This window comes from Thermobia domestica, chromosome 2, assembly GCF_964235325.1.
Source record: "Thermobia domestica chromosome 2, izTheDome1.hap1.1, whole genome shotgun sequence".
In the NCBI taxonomy this organism is placed as follows: Eukaryota; Metazoa; Arthropoda; class Insecta; order Zygentoma; family Lepismatidae; genus Thermobia; species Thermobia domestica.
In genome coordinates this window covers 81600326-81623516 of record NC_137455.1, presented here as the reverse complement: position 1 = coordinate 81623516, position 23191 = coordinate 81600326, and the positions used below count along the sequence as shown (strand labels likewise).

At 34.4% G+C, this 23191-nt stretch overlaps 1 protein-coding gene across 1 annotated transcript in view; it reads left to right on the top strand.

Annotated features, from left to right (window-relative positions):
- The window catches only part of LOC145679089 (sodium channel protein Nach-like), a 111895-nt gene that overhangs the window by 74720 nt on the left and 13984 nt on the right, over positions 1 to 23191 (top strand). Inside the window, exons 4-6 of the mRNA XM_081749684.1 lie at positions 7397 to 7664; positions 14428 to 14481; positions 17320 to 17452. Of these exons, the coding sequence (XP_081605810.1) occupies positions 7397 to 7664; positions 14428 to 14481; positions 17320 to 17452 (455 nt within the window). The remainder of the gene's footprint in view (positions 1 to 7396; positions 7665 to 14427; positions 14482 to 17319; positions 17453 to 23191) is intronic.

Genomic DNA, 23191 nt, shown 5'->3' with positions numbered 1-23191 from the left:
GCCTTCCTACCATATACCGTTGTAATTATCTCACAGTTTACAATACGAAATGGTACTCCAATCTCCAAATCTCGCATTTTTGTAAAGGGTACCATTGATGGCTTATTAAGTTTATCTAATAAACTCATTGACGATGACATCTTTAAAATTTTTGACGTTTCTTCCTTTGCAACAGCTGCTAACAGAATGATCGACACAAGCACATACGTTCCGCTTACGCTCTTCGCAGGAGGGTGGGGGGTTTGGGGATTCAAATTATTAACCAATAAACGACAAGAACACGAAAAAGGCATGTTTTATCTTGTTTTTTACATCTGGTAGGCGTCCAAGAGTATACTTCCTTATTCTAGCATAGCAACACACTGGTTTACAACGATTTAAGCCCCGTGGGAACGTTCCCACGGCCAAAATTTTCCCACGCTTCTGAAGGCCCTCTATTCTACTTTTAAATATCGTGTTTTATATGCTTACATTCCAAACAATGTCATGTCTTATCTCCACCAGGGGTAAAAGTGCGGGGGACATCGTCCTACACCCCCAAAAATATGTACGGATTCCTAAATAATTACAATCGGCCTCAGTTCCTAAAAAAAAATACAATGGGCAAAGATAGGCAGGGGGACGGCGTGACGTCATGATAGAGAGTAGTTCAGGAAACCACGTCCTCCAATATAGTTCTTATTTCTGCCAAATCATTTGAATGAATGATCCAAAGTCCACTATTTGCTTCCTTTAAACTTTGTTCTACTATTAGCCTCCAGCCACACTTTAATCCATGATTTAAATTTATGACAACTCTGTTAAAGTGTTTTACACTGTTTTAATGTTCAAATGATGTCCGTATTTCCTTAACTCCCAGTATCTCCCCACGTAGAGTTCGAAAAATTAAGTCACATATTCCAATTAAATAGTTACAAATAATTTAGTCAATATAAAATTCAAGTTACCACAAAGGATTTGGAATTTTTATTACACAAGAACAATGTTCTATAAATGTTCTTCAGATAATTATTCTTATGATGCGGCAGAGCACATTTTGAGCTTTATGACAAAAGCAGTATATTATTACTCCTGGAAGGCAATGCTCATAGTTTTTAACGATTGAAATATTGAAAATCTCACTTAGCTCCATCCCAAAACCTAGCATCTTTGAAGTATGATCGTTGCACGCAATATACAAAACAACAGAAATTACTGATTCTAAGAATAATTGTCTTAATGAATGTGTCAAGTAAGTATCTCAAATTCGCTCTCAATCTGAGCGGAAAGTTTCAAAGCTCACATTTTGGTTCCAAAGAATACGTCTACTAGGTAAAGAAATCATAGGCCATTCTGTGTTTCACTTTATTTTCACAAATATACGTTTCTTTACGTTGCTTATCTTTGACTCATTTGCTTTTTAAAGTTTTTTTTTCTTTCGGAAATTTCAACAAAAGATGCAATTTCATTTCTTTATAATATTTATAAATCAATATAAAACATAACTAATGTAAGTTCCATATGCAGCTCAAATCTTGAAACGCACCGAAAATAAACAATGCCAGTAGTATCGGAGCAAATCCGTCATGCTTCACCTACCCATTAATTTAGAAAGTGGCAAAAGTAATTATGATGATTGGCTGTTGTATATGTGAAAATGAATATAATCTTTTAGAGTGTAAGTACAAAATAATCTTATTGAACGAAAAGAAAATCAGTAAATACTGGCTAGGAGTAAACATATATATATTTGTGAAATATATTTGATATGTAGTAATATGTTTTTCTTATACCAAAGTAAATTGGTTGTATGGATTATAATTTAGAGTCCCTTCAGCAGCGAGGCTATATGAGACATGAACTTACAGCATAACGTGCGATCGGAATCGCATGAGCTCCCACTGAGAATCGAACTCGAGTCTCCGGCACCAGACGCCAGTACGCTAACCACATAGCCAAGAGTGAACTCTGATCAGTGTAAACTATTGTGTAAATTAATATTGCGAGATGATTAACTAAACACACTTTAGTATTTTAAACCTTAAAAAATAATAACTATTATTACTGAAATTAAAGCAATAATAAATTTGTAAGTATCTTTTTAAAGAAACTTAGGATTTATAAAACTTACAAATGAAACTGACAGAGTAATATTGTATTATACACAGTATCTTGAGTAGAGTCATCTGCTATTGACAGTGTTACATAGGAAACATACTCTTTTCGAAAGAAGTATTTAGTTTTGTAAGAAGAGAAAATTAGATTATCAGGAAACCTAATAAAGGACGAGCTAGGTAATCTTATTTACTTCATTGAGACTTATTCGATTACAAAAATCATTAGAACAAATTGTGTAATGATCAACTTTTAGATTTGGTGGTCCAGTTTTTAGCACATGTGCCTCTGGCGTACGAGTTTCGGGTTCATTTCCAGTTGTAGAGTACAAACACGCACACAGTGATTCAGGTCCCACTTAAACTGTAGGTCTCATCATATATAGTCTTGATACTGAGAAGAGACGTATATACAGGTTAATCAATGTTAAACTGAATTTTCGGATTGTTTCAGGAAATGTTTATGAAGAATTGATGACCTGAATTGTATAACATCCCAAGTCCACTCTTTTCCTTCGTAGGGCTATTCATTTGCATCATACGTAAGTCCAAATGAAAACCTTTTTTAAAAAACATACAAAAAATTTCAGCTAAACAGAATAGCATGCAAGTATAATCTTCTTGTCTTCCTTCTAAAATCACAAAAGTACTCCGGTGGACTTGGGATGTTCTGCAATTCAGGTCTTCAATTGTAAAACAAGGAATGATATTTAAAGGGATACCAAATTATACTTGTATGGATTACCTTAACCGAGAAAGTTCATTCTTTTATAATTTGTGGTATTATATATGATGGATTGATAGCCTAAATCAGGCATAGGGAACCATTTTTGTTTTAAAGGTCACATGTGACAGGACACGCCGCCCCATCAGCATTTGTGTACCCGTTGTTTTCGCGACTTTCGCATTTTGCTCACTTCGAGCGGTGTAACTGAGCACTCCGCTAAGTAACCTTCTGAACTCCACCTTAGCTGTCTAAACTTTACTGGCAACATTGACAACACATGACCAGCAGCTGCATTGTGTGTGAAAGCAGGTGGGCAGGCAGAAAGAGAAGAATAAATTTAAGATGCAGCGATTAACAATAAATTTTAAGTAATTTAATGATGCAATAAGAAGCATATGAGGACCAAGAAAGAACGATAAAATGTAAATACGTACTTTCACCTGCCGGTCAAGGTAAGAAAACGGAATTTGCGTGAAGCTAAGGCGTATTCGTTAAGAAGCAAGACACTGCAAGTAAACATCGCATATTACTATTGAAGATCGTCGTATTTAAAATATTTGGATTATATACTTTGTTTGCATGCGTCGTAGTAAAAAAAATAAGCAATTGAATTTAACGTGAATTCACATGATAACATCAACGAAAAGAATTAAAACAAGTGATATATGTATACAGTATACGACACACTAAAACATGCTTTGCACTCGTAACCTTATAGAATTCTTTTGATATAACCGTAGAAACATATGCGCATATAAAAAGTAAATCTAAAATATTGTAAAATATTGTATTTATGTAAAGCGATATAATAATATTCATTTCAAATACTTCACTCATAGCGTAATCTATTTTATTGGATACTGTATATCAGTGCTACAAAAATTAAATATAAAGTTTCTTGCGCCAGTCAATATTAATGGAAGTTAATAACTTGTATACACTCTAGAGGATCAGTAAATATAGAACGTCATGTATGTAATGAGCGCACAATATGAACGCATTACTTTGTATTGAATTCTTTTAATCTTAAGCTCAAGTTTGAAACATATATCCATAAAAAGAGCTTGAAACAAAATCAATCTATATTTGATATAGGCCCATATAATAGCGGAATATAACTTCAATTTATAGCTATAAAAATATCTAACAACTACAGTAGTAACATAACATCGTTACATAACTGTATTATTTCTGAAAACTGTGCTAGCTAACATATTTATCTGTGAAGAATGTTTGAAGTATCAGTACTAAGTTGAATTCAATCTAAATAAAAGTTTGCCAGTCGCGACCATCAAGTGTCAGTTAGTTAGTCACTTTGTATTCAAATTAGTGTTACACTAGTGAATCATCTGTTCGGGCTGAGGCAGAACTGAAGATAGAAACAATTATACCAAAGTGGCAAGTATAATATAATAGTTCAGCGCATCAGTAAAAAGGAAATAATTAAAAATAATAAATATAAAAATAAATAACAGATCAAACTTCTCTAAAACAATTCTTTAAGACATATAAAATAATATAATTTGCTAACTGTCTCTGGACTTTCATTTATTCTGAAAAGATATATAAGTATAGTAGAGAAACCTTATTGCATGTATTATTGTTATTTTTGTTGTATATAGTATTTTGTGTGTTTCATTGTTCTATATATCTTTTTTTCTTTTGAGTACTTGTCAATCTCAGTTTTATGTTGAACGGTATCAATAATGAAAGTCAGTGAAGTTATCAAGTCATTATTGAAGCGACTGTTCACGTCAAAATATTGTTCATTTGTGGTGAGCATTATCCGTTGTGTATATGAGTACTGTTTTGTGATAGAATGTGGTATTATAGAAACAAATATAGTAAATAAATACATATGATTTTTAATAACAAGTTTACACAAGTGTACTCTGAAAATTCTGAGTCTAGATTGCATCATCTCTCTATGTCCACGCTACGTCTGACAACTTCGTGAATAACATCAGTGTGGAGATTTATATTGAAGGCTCGAATAGTAAGTTGTCGATTACGACCCAAGAGTGTTGTAGTATTAATATTAGTATTCTTATTTGAGTTCATTATTCCTTGATACAATTTGTTTTCGGAGCGTGCGCTCCTGCTACCAAGATTCCCGATAACGGGTGGTTATTAAAAATTTGTTTCAAATTTTCCCGTTTCCATTTCCCAAGAAGGCCGCATATAACAGTTTTCAACATGCTTTATTTTTGGAGTTATTTTAGAGTTATTAGAGTTTCATCAATAATTTAAATGAAAATGTATAACAGCATAACATTATAAAGATAAAGTAATAAAATGTATAATTCATGTACATTTCCAGAAGAATATTTCTTTTTATATTTCATATTCCTTATGCAATCTAACATTTTTTACAACAGGACCATAAGGCTGCACTTGATAACTATGAAAGGCCACAGATTCCTCATCTCTGGCTTAGCTAGTTGTCTTTATTTCGTGAAAAAAGAGTTATCAGAATGTAACGTACTTCACTGTTACATTTACATAATATATTGTGCTTGAAATTTTATATTCTCTTACATAAGCAGATGATACTGTTGTGTCACTTTGATTTTCGGTGTTCGTAAAAATTATTCGAAATTTTAAAGTTTAATGTCCAATGTTCAATTAAGCCAATGCACCGAGAACAAGGAAGGAAAATTTAAAAATATAAGACAATACAAAGGCATTATATTCAAACAGAATGTAAATGCAAACGCATGAATATGTTGTAACGCAAAATGCGAGAAACACTGACTTTGTAATTTTCGTGTGTTTTCAAGGAATGCTTGGTAGATGTGGATGTGTCCGGAGTTCGAGTCTAAGCATTAGGTTTAAAGTAATTGTAATACCATTTCATAAGTAATGAAATGGTGAACGCTCCGAGGTTCGATCCAAAGTATTTCTTAAACCATTCCCGAAAAGCGAAATGGAGGCGTTCGTAGTCCAACTCTAAACGTATTTCTAATGTCATCTTGTGGAAATGAAAGGATAGGGGGGGGGGGAAATCATTGCCATTGCGATTGCTAATTTTGCCATTGTAACAATATTAATCGTATTATGAAGTAATGTAAAATTTAGAATTAACTGAGGGGGACGTATTCTTAGTGAATATTGTTAATAAATTTAGGTAAAAGTGTATTGGTTTGAATAGATTAAGAATATCTAGATTTAATACCATTAAATACAGAAAATCAAGGTGAAACAGGAGAAAATTTGGATAGTCCCAGAATATCATTTAGAGAAGCTATAAGTAATTAAGATAAGGATATATTAGGTAAAGCATTAGATAGTATTGTCTAAACATTGACACCTCGTGTAGTTGAGAAGAAATACTTAATTTCTCAAGTAACAGATACAAGGCTTAGATTAAGAATAATAAAGGATGCACAAACAGGTTTAAATTCAGAGGTTGGAGGAAATAGGAATGAGAATCGACAGAATAGACAACATAAGGTACAGGCAGGTCAAAAACTTCAGGTGCAAATTGAATCAGGCATTTGTAAATGACCAAGATTTGATTTTAAGTCAGGTAGAGACAGAGTTAGTTTTTCGAAGAATTTGATTATGCATGTGAGATTAATGAATATGACAAAAATCTAATGAAGGTCCTGTTGACTGCAGTATTTAAAGACGGTGGTAGGCAATGGATTAAAATATTTTTGAAAAGGAGAAATGTAGAGGAAATGAAATATGACGAAATCAAGAATGAAATAATAATAGAAGAGTTTCGAAATTCAAATTTTAATTTAGATATGGAAGAAAAGTTACGAGACAGGTTACAAAAAGAGAAAGAGCCAGTCGTTAGTTTTGTATATGATATCTTAGTGTTGGCGGATAAATTTGATAGTGAGATGACAGATAGGAAGAAAGTAAGACTCATAGCTTCAGGATTATTACCATATTACTTGGACAGAATAGGAACTAAGTCATTTGAGACTCTGGAAGAATTTATAGAAGAATTGTTGAAAATAGAGAAAAAGTGTAAGATAGAGAGAAAAAAGAGAAGTGAAAAGAATGAAAAGGCAGTCATTGCAGGATTTTATTAATACTGTACTGTAATTTAACTGTACATACTGGAGAAGAGAGTATTAGCTCAGTTCTGGAAGTACGTAGAAATGACACTTTCACTCATATGATTTCTCAACAGTGAATATTATTATTGACCTTTAAAAGTACCAAACTACTGTACTTTGTATTTTCCATACGATAGAAGGTTATTTGGAAATAAAGAAATCCACTATAGCACGTGTAATAACCATTTGTGTCTTCTGGTATTCCCATTTCCTAAACGAAACCACCTAAAAGTTCTACAGGGTACACGATGCCATATTTTAAACTGTTAATGTTGAAAGTACTTTAAGCCAACATTATTTTCCATAATTCAAGCAAAGTGACTTTTCTAGACTGCCGTAATTACTTAAATAGCTAGCTGTTGGTACTTCTTCTGTACCACATTTCTTCGCCATAATGTTTATTTCACACAGTTTCATAAGAATTGCCATTGTAGGCACCATTGTAGGTGAAGTGATACCAGTTTTATTTATAAAACATGATTATTATCGCTAATTTTTTACAGATATTTGTTCACGCACCGGAAGACTTCCCCGATATGGAACATGGAAAAGATATCTACCTCCGAATGTTAGCTGTTGTCTCTGTTTTCCATTCCTTCAGCACAGAGGCAGTTCGCGAAGTTGACCTACAGAGAAGAGAGTGTCTTTTCTCTAACGAAATGGATCTGATAATTTCCTCCAACTACTCATATCAGAATTGCATATATGAATGTCGGATGCAGCACGTACTGAAGTATTGCCAGTGCTTGCCCTATTTCTATGTACAACAAGGTGAGTAAAAATTCATGATTAAAGACATCGTCCAGACAGAGAATTTACAAGAAGTAAGAAACCTCTCTAAGTCAGTTACACTGGTGGGAAAAAAAAGTGTTTGGACATTTTGTAGGAACGGATTTTGACACTTGTTTACCATGCCCAAAAATGTCATGAAGTGATCTATCAGTAAACAAGAAAGTCTAGAATGCAGTGTCATACCGCGGTGGGGAGAACGAGCGGGACGACGGCCCTGGGGCCGAATTAGGGCGGGCTCAAAATTGGGAGGAAAAATGAAAAGAAAAGAATGAAATAAAAAAGAGAGAGGAGAAATTACTTGGAACATCTCTGAAGATTTTTTCTAACATTGCCTTGGTATTTAACTTCCTGTGAGAGAATCTTCAACAAATTAAAATTGATCAAAAATCATTTAAGAACCTGCATGGCGCAAAAACGGTTGTCAGATTTAGCAATACTCTCCATCGAAAAGCAAATAGTGTTGTTACTGAACTTAGACCATTTAATCAATTACTTAATCATTTAATCAATTATCGAAGAAAGCCATGAGGATCAGTTTGTAGGTATGTAATTTTTTGACAAATGCATTAGCAATGGACTTACTTGTAGTCTCGCTAAAAGGTATTAATTTAACTAGTTTTTGTCAACATATCAGTACTAACTAGTGTGTACTTAAATCCTCTTCCTGGTTCAGGAAGTGGTCCTATAATGCTACTCACGTTAGCAAAATGCATGTGCACATACGTATATAAAATGGGAGGATAAACGTAATAAAAAGTGCTCAAAATCAAGGAAAACCAGGGTTTTACTTTTGAAATTTCTCTTACGCTTCGCGCCGATCGCCTTAGGTCTGTTGATCTCATACATATATACGGGGACGCCGCTGTATACTCTCACCCCGGGCGCTGATTTCCCACTGCATTGCACTGCTAGAATGAATCCTAATGCTGGTTAATAGGAATTGCATTAAGTGTTCAAAATGTACCTGAACTTCTGATGTGTTTTATGAGTATACAGACTGGAACAACTTGTAAGTACGTAAATTGTAATGTGTAAAGTGTCCTAACACTGTTTAAAAGTAGTTTCTGTGCCTATATAGTGTTTCATTGGACACAGAGTTTTAGGTACATTTTGAACATTCTTAGAGCAGTTCCTATTAACCACTAATAGCAGACGTTCAAGACATTTTTACTTTACTGCCAGAACACTTCAGGACGTATTAAACAATATCCAAAAAGTCGTTTCTAGAAAATGGTTACCGGGGAATCTTGTTCATACAGTGCTTTTTTTATTTTATTTATTTATTTATTTATTTATTTATTTATTTATTATTATTTTTTTTTTTTGCAGTGTACATATTTAAAGAAATTATATTTCAAGACACTGTCATATTCAGAATCCGGAGGAAAAACTACCTACAGTTAGCACTAACATACAGATGTAATTTTAATTTTCTAATCAAAATAACCGAATACCTAGAACGTGAATCTGATGTACATGCTGTCGATTTTAACGTCGTATGATATCAGAAAAATTGGCATTGAACAAGCGTCATGAAAGAATTGTCGAGTTGCTTTTAGAAGTTGGAAATCATAAATATTAAAATTCTTATTACTGATCAGGACTGCAGCCTTAATGAACTTTTATTTAAAAGAAAAGGAACATAAATTATTAGAACACTTAATTCTATTTTATATTAAGTATTAGAGCACTTAGCTAATAATATTTTTTAATACTATTTTCATAATTATTACTATCACTTACCAAGAATATTTATGATGTAATCGGAAACTTAGAAATAACTTTTGAATTCCGAGTACTGCATCACTACCGATAATCCTCGAAAAACTACACATGTATCTATCTATCTATCTATCTATCTATCTATCTATCTATCTATCTATATATATATATATATATATATATATATATATATATATATATATATATATATATATATACCGGTATAATACTGTATATATATTTCTTTGTCACCCACGAGCAATGTAAAATTAGATTTTTCAACTTCATATGAGCTATTGTCAACTTCATTGATCGAATCAGAGAATGTACTAAAAAAGTTAAACACTTTCTTCTAACTTTTAACTAACTTTTATTCACTTAGGTGTTCCAGCACATACAGCACTTACATACTGTTTTTTTTTCGGATAAATACTAGATACCAGATTTAATTAAAATGACGGGTTAAGTTCCAAAGTTGGGCGTCCGTTTCCAGCAAAATTTTTAAAATTTACAGGAAAGATATGGATAATTTGATCGTTTGTGTGCTTGATAATATATGAGTGTCGAAAAATCTGTTTATTTGTTATATATAAGCGGTTATAAACATGGGACTATACGGCGAGCGGAGGGAACTACTTGGCGCAAGGTAACCGAACAGTTGCATTGTGGGAAAGGAACTAGCATTTATGTTATCAACATGGCGAATGTACAAGGGCAATGAACTAACAGTTTTAACATTTGTGAAGCAATACGTTGATAACGAGCAAAATCTTTTAAAAGTTTGTGATGAGCACGGATTAATGAACCTAATAATAAATTGCAGAAAGTGTGGAAAGGAGATAACAGCGAAAAAACGTGGCGAAAGCGGACGCCCAACTTCGGAATAAATGCCAAAATGACAGACCAAAACAGTAAGTAGGCCTACACACTTTTTTAACCAGAGTATCTTTAATTAAAAATGACATTAAGTATGGGATTTAATAAGTGAACAGGATTGTACGTATCCAGAGTTTGTTCGAAGTGAATATTAATTACCATGCTTTATAGGTTGTTGATTAGAGTTTATCCCTTTCAGCAGCAAGGTAGCACGAAACGTAGACCAATGGCTTAACGTGGGGTCCGGACAACATGAACTCCTACAGGGAATCAAAGCCGGGACTGTTACGTCAAAGGCGCGTGCGCTAACCATGTAGTCACAGGAAAGCTCGCGATATTTTGCTCGTAATAAACTGAAGAAAAATTAAAAGTAACCTAAGTCGATAAAGTTCATATATGATGCCATTGTTACATCCCACTTTCACCACAGTGTAGAAGGGTTATTACAATTCATAGTTTGTCATATTTTAGGTTCTGGTGTTGATTGAGACTCCCACAGTAAAGAATACTGTATCTGAAGGTCAACTAGCAACCTATAATTCCTTGTAATATTTATTGGATGATGTATTATTTCTAACTTTACACATTATAAATAACATCCATTTATCACATATCATTATATGTATTTTCAATATTCATTTTCATATTATCATATGTATCACATTATTTTCTTTTGAGGGCTGATTAGTAAGAAGGCACTAAGATCCTCTCATCGATATATACATATATGAATCATCATCCAGTTAATTATCCCTGATCCAAGGCACACATATTTTAACGACACATTTTACTATAATCCATATTAACTCACTCACAAAATGTCTTCTTTACTATATAAGTTTGTTTATCCAGTAGCGATTCGAAAAAAATAAATTTCATGTATATTTTAATTTTAGTATCAGAGGGTACAAATCAACATCCGAATTCTCCTTGTCCAAATACTAAGTAATGCGGTGTCCAAATTGCCCCTTGTCCAAATACTAAATAATGAGCTGAGGTGTAGCTATACAATAGCGGCGCATTACACCATGTTACTGCTTGGCGAAGAGTATACCTAAATAGGAGGTTACAGTACTTACTTCACGTATAGTAGGTATATCATGAATAATATAATGTTATTTTCTTCTGCTTTTTCATTACTGAAGAATTCTAATTGCTGCGAACATTTAAAGGAAACTTGAACTCTGTCCTCAAAAGAGTTTACCAGCTTACTTGGCGCAAAAATTTAGAGAGCTGTTCGTAGTAACAATAAAAGTCGAAAGAAATTATAACTGCAAGAAAAAAGAACTCATAGTCAGTACATTACTAATAGGAGAATTATTTGGTAATAAATATATAAGAGCACTCCAGGTAATATATATAAGAGCACTCCAACGAATGTACGAGTGAGACCTCAACCACTTATACACACACAATTCAAAAAGATATCTATTAAAGTATGGAAATGAGGTTGATGATAGGAGATTTCTATCTTAACAAAGAAGTTAGGAAAGCTCAGATTTTGTCAGTGAGAAGGGAAAATCTATCTCAGGAAAACGGTAATGAACCCTTTACTTGAAAATACTTAGGAGGCTGAGGCTGATAAAAACTCGACCGAAGAATATGAAGAAAATACAGTTCTGCGGTCTGTGTTGGGTTTGTAGTATTAGAATTATTATCGTGCTGGGTATAAATTAATAGTGTATTACCTGCATGTAACATACAATCTTCTTTCGCCACAAACGGTTCTGTATGGATACAAATATTTCGTTACTTTTACATGTATATATAAAAATGCCAAGATATGTATTAGTGTTTATTTTCGGTACTGTCATGTGCCTCGTTTAAATTATAATATACGCATACATGTTTCAATTTGCTGCAAGTAGGTAAGTTACGTTACTAAGCTAGTTCTTTGTAAGTTATTTCATTTAGAATTGTAATTGTACATTTATTTTGGTTCGTAAATGTTATATTATATTATCCTTGGGGAATTTTTCTACTTTTCTTTGCAAGATCGTATCTGCTAGTCAGTAGATACTTAGACTATTATAGATATATAGTAGACTATTATTTATTTATGTTTTATTTTTCCTTCGGATTGGTCTCATATTTAGTAATACTAGCTGAACCTGCCCTCTCTCCACAGCGCATCATTCACATATAAGCATGAATCTCCTTGCCATTCCTGTACATGTCCCTTTACAGATGCAAGTGAAAGACGTCTTGATAAAAATCGGCAAGGGGATACCATAAAGGAGAGATTTTCCGATTATTTTTTTTTCAATATCTCGCATCGTTTGCAAGATTTGAGCCTACTTCCTTGGAGTTTCTAATTCATGTATGATCAGTATTTTCTTTCTTCTTGCATGTAGTATGTAATGAGCAAATACATTACATACACAATTAATGATAATGACAATGATATATTGTGTTCATTGGGCAAAACACTCCAAACAATAAAGATTCTTCTTAGACTGGAGAAATGGTTATCCTTCTTTTCCATTATCATTTTTGTATGAAACAAACTCCTGAGAGATATACTATTCCTGTATACAATTTTGTGGTGTTGGAATGTATAACTCGTGTACCCCTAAAAATGTAATAAAGAAATAACGGCCTTGTTTTTTTTTAAATATTCAATTAGAATTGGACAATCTACACAAAATTTGGAATCGATCGGTGAAAATGGCACCTTTCTAACACTTGTGGTTTTCGAGATGCCATTGTTGAAGGCATGAGAGACAAACATATAAACCTAGCATTTTAAGATAATGCTAAGCTATAGTAATATTTTTGTGATTATGTTAGCATTTCTTATCCTACTTTCATACATGAGGGGATTATTCTACCTACCTTGTTATACTGTTAGGAAATTCTTAATGTATTTACAGTATCTTTATGGTAGTTTTATTTAATTGAGAGAGTGCGAGTCTTTCGTATCGGAGATAGATTTTTGCTAGTGGTTTAATTTCCAAGGATGTTTACCATCTCATACTAAACAGTTTTGTAATAGTTGAATAATATATTGATGAAATATGATCCCAGCTGTTATTGGAGACGTTGTACGTGTATTTGAGTGTGTGTATGTGTGTGTAAATGGATCTGTGATGAAATATATTGCATTTCTTTGCATCCCCTGTATATCTTAGTTGGGAAACAAAGATCCATGTTCGAAAACGTACATCACGATCGATCTAACCAGTATCTTATATCATGTGTGTTTAACATGGATGTTAAGACTGAGGTGGCCACCCTGTGTAATTCCCCCGTGATTTATTGAGTTGTGAGTGAAGCGTCTTAGCGATAGTTCTCTATCAATAATGATAATATCGAAGTACTTCGCCATTAGCTTCCATTCAATGTTAGTGTCATATATTTTTAGTTGATTTATCTTCACATCCAAGTCTGGCTTAACATTGTCGAACGATTACTTTAGCCATGATTTGTGTGTAACATAAAATCCTTGTATATATTTAGTAATTTAATTAAGTTTAAAATGAGAACGTGTATATTATCATTTTCGTAAATTTTAAAGTTTTTTCGAATTCTTGATACATGAATTTTAATATATAATCAAAAGCAAGTGGCTTAACATGGAGCGTTGAGGTACACTCGAAAATATATATGTGTATTTGTGTGAAATTTGTACATCATTAGACGAATTTTATATTTAAACAAATGGAAATTAGGGATGAAGAAGGAGAAAGTGTGGAAAGAATTTAATTGTATACGTACATTAAATATACTATTCATGCATAGAAATATGATCTCGGTCACCTATGCATAACCCTAGTATAGACACACAATTTCATCACATAAATTAAAAGGTTTGTAAATGAAATAATTCCATAAGGAATTTAAGTGTTACATAAATTCTAAAACTATCATTTTAAAAAAATATACTAAAATAAATTGAGTTCCTTGAAAAACATGACATAGTGAATCTTCAAGGAAGTTTTCCTTCTCAGAAATCCACTTTATAAATTTCTATTTTTCCTTCTGAAGCGAAAACTTTTCTTTGTGTAAAATGATCTTATGGTACCTACGCATCCTTCTTTCATTATTTTTACGGTTGGTTTCAGTTAAACCTAATTAGATGAAGCATTTAACAAGAAATTTTTAAACCATTTTAATATCGAGTTTCTCTCATCTTTTTTTCCAGCCGGAAGACGTGTTTGCGGAATCGAGGATCTTCTATGTATCATGAAATACGAACGTAAGTGGAACAAGTTATAGTCAAAGCTAAAATATTTTCACTTGACACAAGTGATTCTTATTAATTACAAGATGTCTTCATTGCAAAGACTACAAAGTGCTTTGTGCTGCTTGTATGAGTTGCTCGAGTAAGAAAGAAATTAGCAACTATTTTATTTACTATCTGTCTAACAAGTACATGATACTCGTTTGTGAGAATTATATCTGTCAAATATATAGCTTTTTTGAGAGCTAGAGGCAATGAAAATTCGAAGCAAACCCATAAGAGGGAGAGAAGTTGCAAATTCAAATTATGCATAATAGACATAAGTGACAACAACATACGAGAGATACCATTAAATCTATGAAACAAAGAAAAAAAGTCGTAGAAGATTAGTATAGTGCTGCCAAAATGTCTTGATCCGTGCCAGAAATGTGAACTAAAGCTCACATCCTCGACACACCCAGGCGTTGAGTCAATAAGGATTCAACTGTTGCTAACTGAGAGCGCAGATGACGAAAGGGAGTGAAATTCCTTCAGCCGATAGCAGCGCTTGGAACAGAAGACTAGGTGTCAAGTCAATATATCTATAATATATCTATAATATAGATTGGAATTGCTTGTAAAGGCGTCAAGCACAAACTCTTCAAGGAACAATAGACATAGTCTAATGATTAAGATAGCGAACTATCAATCCAAAGAGCAGAAGTTCGAATCCATACAAGGAACATTTTTTTGTTATTTATAATTTTCGCGGAGCTTCGTAGATGTTGGAAAACGTTTTAGGCTAAAGTAAGAAACACCTGCTATTGTTGTTATTGATAGAATTGTGACGATGAAAATTTAGTTTGTATGACCAGAAATATGATAATGTTTAATTTATTTTCTTGTGTGGACGTTTCGAATCTATTGCTCCAAGGTTTAACATGATTGAATTTTCTTTATTTTACGTTTTTTCTCGTACCGAAGCTACGAGGATCATACTGAAAGTCATGACCAGCATGTTTTTACAATCGTAATCTTTAGTTGTAAGTGAAATCAAGTATATCATCTCAATCTACAGACCTTTCTTTCTTTCCTTCCAGACGTTGACGCTGTTTGTTGCTAGCAGGTGACCACAGGTAGAATTTCCAAAATGGCCGTCAGAGATGTTTCGTTTCGACAGAGTGTTGTGATTGAGTTCCTTGTTAAAAAGGACCAATTTGCTACTGAAATTCACCGCACACTGCAACATGCCTATGGAAATATGTGCATGGATACCACCAGTGTTAGGAGGTGGGTGAAACATTTTAAGGATGGAAACACGAGTATCGAAGATGAGCCTCGCAGTGGACGCTCTCGAACTGCCTCCACGGAACGCAACAACGTAAGGGTTGATGAGGTGATTAGGGGAGATAGGCGTATCACTGTGAACGAAATCGCTGTAAAATTTGCTGTTGGACATAGTGTGCTGCAAAATATGATTCACAGCTTAGGTGTCGGAAGGTTTGTATCCATTGGACCCCAAGTTTATTCACCGAGGACCACAAACATCTGAGACTAACCATTGCCGAAGCCATTCTTCAGAGATTTTGACATGAAGGTGATGACTTTTTGACGAGTATTGTGACTCAAGATGAAAGCTGGTTCCATCATTATGGTCCTTAAACAAAACGACAGAATATGGAATGGCACCACTTAAATTCACCACCAAAGAAAAAAGCGAAAATAGTGAAATCGGTAAGGAAAGTTATGGGGGTGGGGGCGTTTCTGTAATGCACAGGGTTGTATTCTGGTTGACTTTCTTGAGTCTGGACAAACCATAAATTCTGCCCACTACATCCAGACACTTTTGAAGCTCCGTCGTGCCTCGCGCGATAAACATCCTGAAAAGAAAATCATCCTACAACAGGATAATACGCATTCGCATACTGCACGTGTCAGTATGGAGCGTATCAGAAGATTTGGGAGGGAAACATTTCCACATCCTCCCTAGAGCCCCAACATCGCACCCTCCGACTACAATCTTTTCGGTTTTGTGAAGGAATAGATGCGAGGCCATCGCTATGAAACACTGGAGGATATTCGGGAAGTAGTGCGTCAGTGTCTACGGGAAGCTGGAACGGAATTCTAGCGCAAGGGTATTTTGAAGCAGAAGGATGGGGAAAATGTGTGGAAAAAAACGGAGACTATGTGAAAAAGTGAAAGAAAGTTCTAGTGTTGCTCACGACTTTCAGTATGCCCCTCGTATATAAAAGCGGGACCTACAATTTAACGTTCAGTCCGAACAATTGGGCCCCACCGGGAATCGAACGCAAAACGAGGCACAACAACTGTGGTGGGGAAATGAGTTAGAGTATTGGACTTTTCCTAAATTTTATGGATCACCATATATGAATACTTGACAGATTGAAGTGTTGTACACAACTTGAAAGTTCGCAAGAAGTTGTGATAAATTCTCAAAATTCTTTTTTAAATTTTCATAAAGAACCGTTGAGTATCATATTTTGTATGAGTTCTGGAACTCTAAAGCTAGATTCCATAGCTTTCGAGCTAGAGTTATTGAAAAATTGACTTTGTTCAGACTTTTTGAATCTATAGCTCTGGAAAATAAGTTTCTGTATCCATGTTTATACAAAACTTTTTCCCCTTTCATTTGGTGGTTTATTTCTTTCCACCCAGAACATCCACATTGCAAGTGTTCTGTAAAATTGATTTTCTTAGAACAAACCCAAATCTTTAAGGTGTTTTTAAGCTTTGAAGCTATAAATGAAAAATGTGCTTATGGGGTATCTCCGCTTATATATAAAGTTTAGTAATGATACGAGTCTGTGAGTAACCTCTCAGGAATAATTAATTTTGAATTTGTTCTAATTACAGATAGTCTGTCGCACATAGTGTTCCCTGGAGACAGTCCAGAAGAATTAGAGGGCAAGCAAGAGGGAATCAGTTGCTTCTGTTTTCCAGACTGCGATGGAAATACTTATGAAATAGCTACAGATTACGATGCTCCGTTAGTACAAAGCAATTTAAATTTCTTGCGGTTGTATGCAGATAATTTCTGTAATATGTTAATTTCTCTCTGTTTGGATGTGTATATTTATTTAAAAATTGCAATTCCTGTAAATTTTGGTACGTGGTTCAATTTACACAACGTGCAATACGTATATTCTTATCTTTTCCATATATAAATCTATTTGATCAAATCGTACTGAATAACTATGCAACAAAAACGAGTATCATAAGTTTCCCAACTGCGAATAGAAATAGTTATCCATTCATTTTTAAATAAATTCTTATTAAAATTGTTTTGCCAAAATTTCATGCGATAGCCCATAAATCTCAAAAGCCTTTTCACAAACTTATAAAGCAGGTCAAGGTTTAGCACCATTCCAAACTATGCTATGCGTAAGTGTCGGAAGTTCTATTGAAGTCTTTGTTCGTATGTACATGCAGATATCAAAGAAAAACCAGTTGAGAATGCTCCAAGAGCATTGCCAGAACGAACTTAAAAAGAATGGAGAGGGAAGGATAACTGTCATCGTTTCTAGATGTAAAAGTAAATATTTTTATCTGCACCTTCTTTTCTTTCTCGCAAAATTAGTAAAATATCATCTCTCTACGACTTACAGTTGTCGAGGTATTGCTCTTTAAATATCTAGAAATTGGCCATTTTTTGGCCCATATCACGGGATCGGTAAGTTGTGGAGAAATGATATTGGTGTTAATCAATACCTAAGAGGACGGTAAACATTTTGGTATCGATATTAATTGGTGCCACTTGTCAACTGGCCATTGTCCAAACCAGTGGCTAGTTAAACAGTGGCCACCGGTTACTATTTGGTACCAAAATATTTACCATCCTCTTAGGTATTGATCAACATCAATATCATCTCTCTACAACTTATGGTTCCCGAGCGATGGCTCCTTAAATATCTAGACATTGGCCATTTTTGGCCAATATCACGGGAGCGGTAAGTCGTAGTGAAATGATATTGGTGTTAATCAATACCTAAGAGGATGATAAACATTTTGGTACCGATATTAATTGGTGGCCACTGAACAACTGGCCATTGTCCAAACCAATGGCTAGTAAAACAGTGGTCACCGCTTACTATTTGGTACCAAAATATTTACCACACTTTTAAATATTGATCAACACCAATGTGATCTCTCTATGACTTACGGTTACCGAGATATGGCTTCTTAAATCTCTGGAAATCGGCCATTTTTCGGCACAATATCTCGGGAACGGTAAGGGTGATGCGAAAAATTTAATCACTTTCTCTAATAGTTTTTGATGTTTTATCGAATGTAGAGTTCAAAATTGAAAAAATCGCAAATGAGTCAGTCCATCTCACGTGGTCCAAAAATTTTGAAAATGGTTGCTCGACCATATCCCAATATTATAAAAATTTGAGTGTGACGAACCGTGTGTATGAGAATCAATAACATCATTCGCGTTTTTGTATGTGCAAGTGTTCCTAAATGGCGGCCACCATTGTTGTCGGTGCAGTGCCAATTTTTGCATTTGCAAGCGTTTACGAAAACTACAGTTGCTCAGGACGTACGAATCAGACGAACACCAAACACAAACAAATGTTTACAGGAAAGACTGGGGTATACGGAGAATATAAACTTTTACGTCTAAATAAATATGCAGGGTTGCAAACCAATGTATGAAATCACCTGAAAAACTGCAGAAAATTACACTTTTAAAGGGGCTATATTTTGGAATGGCATAAAGTGAGGGGATCATAAGTTTTGTGCTGAACACTATTTTGTATAAAGAGTCTGCAGAAATATCCACAGCTATGATACTACTGGCACTGTAGATTTATAGGGTCCGAAAGTTGAGGTTTGTGATTTTGATGCCATTTTCGGTGCGTAATATCTCAGGAGGGCAAAGTGCTAAAAATTTGTGTTTATGCGACAAAGTAATTTTGTATGTGAATAAACTACTGCAAAAAAGTCATGACTGATATTACACGGAGAAAAAAGTGAGGATATGGTAAAAACGCGAAGAAAGCACGTGCGTGATGATGGTTGTAGCCCGGAAAAATTTAAATGTTTGGATTATGTTTCATGCTAGATCTCAAAAACTATGTATGGTGCAGCAATTAGGCCCGATTTTGTTTGTGTTCAGTTGTGCAAAAGCTTGCGAGTGGTGTTTGTTCATCTTTTTAGCTCCATGATCATTGCCACGTCTAAATGGTAAAGGGTTAGCTTCCCCTTGCTCCCACGACACCAATCGTCGAACGGTTTCATCTCCTCCTTCTACCCTCTATTGAAAGCGGAAATGCTTCAAATTAACAATTTCCGACTTCAACCCTTATCGCCAAAGGACGAAACCGGTAAGACATAGGAAGTAATGGACTTCCGATATGGATTTGACATCCGAGGAGGTTCTATCTTTGATCTTATTAATCTATTGTAACCAGTAGTTATAGGTTATTACTTCAAGTTTGAAAATTGAATTCTCCTAATTTAAGAGCCTACCACTGTGAGACAAAACTCACTTGTTTTTAAATTTAATCTAGTTTCTGAAAACTTCTCCAGATGACAAAGAAGGATTTTTTTCATATGACAGAGTGCCTGTCCTATATTATCAGTGATAGAAACTACTTTTGCGGCCTTTCAAAATTTATATTTCTATCATTTTAAAAGGTACTACAAAATTGAGGACGATGTGAAATTAAACATACTTGCTCTATTGTATGAAGAGAAGTTCTAGAACAATCAGATGAATGACAAACTAGGGACTTAAGAAAAACGCATGGAAATATAAGAAATGCAAACACTATATATGATAAAACTCAAATAATGATATTTAGGTTTTCACCCTTTGGGAGTTCATCAGGTTACTATGTTATCCTTGTGTCCTACCGCAAGAATATTAAACCTCTTATTACAATTAACCTCTATCTATCCTTTATCTCATATTTTTCTCAGAATTTTCCTCTACATCTTCTGTTTCTTGTGCAAATATCGTGCTTATCCCTTTAGTACCAGATCCTTTTTTCACTTTAAATCCTGTCATAATTTTATCATCAACTACAGTAACTCTAGTCTCATTATCTCCTCTTTCACACTCTTATCCAGAATGACCTTCAACCATTACGACTGTGATTATAACTCACTGACTACACCATATTATGCCCTTCACTTCATTACTTTTTCTCGTATAAGTTTACAAATTCCATCAAATCCATGTTATTTCGTTTCATCTTTTCTTGAAGTTTTCTAATTTTCTTCTGCCTAATAACTTACGTTCCTTTTTCCTCTTATAAGTTTTTACTCTTCGTGTGTTTATGTCTCTAGCTATCTTTCCCATACTGTTATTCTCTATGCTACTAGATTCTCTGAATACATAACCCACCCAACCCACCACCAGAAACCTGGATGAAGGATAATTTAACTCAAAAACCTTTTCCTTTTCGAAATAACGTCTTCTTTCTTTTCTTCACAGACTCGGAAACAGCACTGTCGTAAACTTCCATTCCTTTTCATACCGTAGTATTCAAATCGTTAAAAATATATAACCACACTTGGAATTGATGTGAATGTGGCTTTGCCAATCACTATGATTTCCGCCATCTTGACTACTAGAAAAACTCCTGTTTCTTAAAGGACACTCTTCACCTGGATACTCCATTCAGATAAATTCATTATTTGTGATTTATCTGCTCTAAATTTCCTTGTAGAATGTACGAGGGTACTTCCAAAAATTTCCGGACTGACACTGAAATATCACACCACTCGTAAGGCGTTCATGGCGTATAGTGACATCTATGGAAGAAATAATGTATCAGATCCCACTGCTAAGCTATGTCAGTTTGTTAGAGATAGTAATTTGAATCAGTTACTGTGCAAGGAGCTCGGATACTGCATAACAATGCCTTAGTCTACACGACTGTTGCTGCCAAGCATGCAAAGCAAAACAGTGGCTTTGAGAATTTAGCACTGCAGCTTTGGCAGCAACAGCTGTGCGGCCTGGGGCATTCTCATGCAATATGCAGAATAGGTACTGATTCAAACGACTGCCTCCAACAAACTGACGGAGCTTGTCAGTTCAAATTAGAGCTGTTCAAATTAGCGCTGGCAGTTTTTTTAAACGAATAGCTGAAAAGCGATTTTCGATTTCATAAACCGAAATCGATTTTCGGTTTTGAAACCTGAAGCCAATTTTTTTGATTTTAAAAATCAAACTTCTGTTATAAAAGTCAAAAATGAAGTAAAATAGTTTCAAAACCTAACAACAACACGATTTCCGTTGTCTCCCTATTACAAAAATACATTCATACAAATAAGAGAGTTCGTACGAAGAAGAATGGTGCTCCCTTACTTTCCATTTCTTCATTCCCCAAGTTTTTGAAACAACCTTTATATAACCAGTGCTCGAGGCGAGAAATGTCAAACTCTATTACTAGTAGTCTATAAATTTTGCATACGAATTTTCAAGCGCATCGTCCAAATGAAAACCTTACATGTACAGTTTCACTGTGAAAGGTGACGGTATGAAAATCACATGGAAAGAAATGTCAGATTATATCATACCGGAGTATACGACCCATTTCTACCCATTTATGTGTATAACCCCAGTCCCTCCTTTAAAAAAGAAAGAAACAAGTCACTCTACTTGATATTTCGATTTCAACAAAAATACATTTACCAATAATTTATTGTGATTGATGATCAGCATAGGCATTGTTTCAGTGACGCTTTTGCTATTCTGCATTTAAGGCCCAGTACAGCCTAGGTTGGCTACCTTGCTACTAATATGAAATTTTTAAAAGTACAAATTACACACAAAATGAATGAACGAATTAATTTAGATATTTAGTAAATATGTAATATGAGCTTCAAACAGTGGTTGCGAGGAAAACCAGGACCGCTTGGGCCACTGATTATACGGCTACTACTTGTTACTAGCTTACGAATATTCAAAATGAATAGTAAAAAGAATTAAAGGAAATATAAAGTGAATATTTTTTCTTCTTGTAGCATGTTACTGGCACCAGAAATCGAATGTATATCCGCGTACATCAAAGGCGCGCGGACTAGATAAGTAGGGAGTGCATTTTTGGTGTATGTTTTAGATAATGCAAACACGTTTACGCATAACATGTGCCATAACCAGTAAATACTCTTCGGGAAAACTGAATTTATCGGATTGTAATTTTGTGTCACTATATACCCGCGTCAATATACCGGTGAGTGTACAATAACTACAATGATATTTTCTAGAACCTTGTTTCTAATTATTTCTTCTATATTAGTGTAAGCTAGTTCGCTTGAAAATACGTACCACTCATTGAAACTAATACATACATTACGTCTCCCATACACAATGTGATCCATAAGTTTCAAGACTTATTTTCTTTTACCGCTTTTTCTAGCAACGCTATTTATGACACAGTGACGGAATTGCGTAGCACTTGACTTACTTAACAAGGATGAAAATTAGTGTTAGTGTAGTGCAAATAGTTTAGAAGACAAAACGTGTGATTCTTAGTCTTGTCAACGTGTGAAATGGGTGAGAAGGACGAACGTTTAGCAATCCAATTCTGATGTCAAGCCGATATGACTGCAACAGACATGCTAAAAGTGATTCAGAAAGCTTATGGTGATGCAGCATTAAGCCGAACAAATGTTCTTGAGTGATACAAACGGTTTTGAAAATGTAGGGAGTCAGTGACGGATGACGAACTCAGTGGTCGGCTTTCAATAGCCCAGATTGATGACAACATCG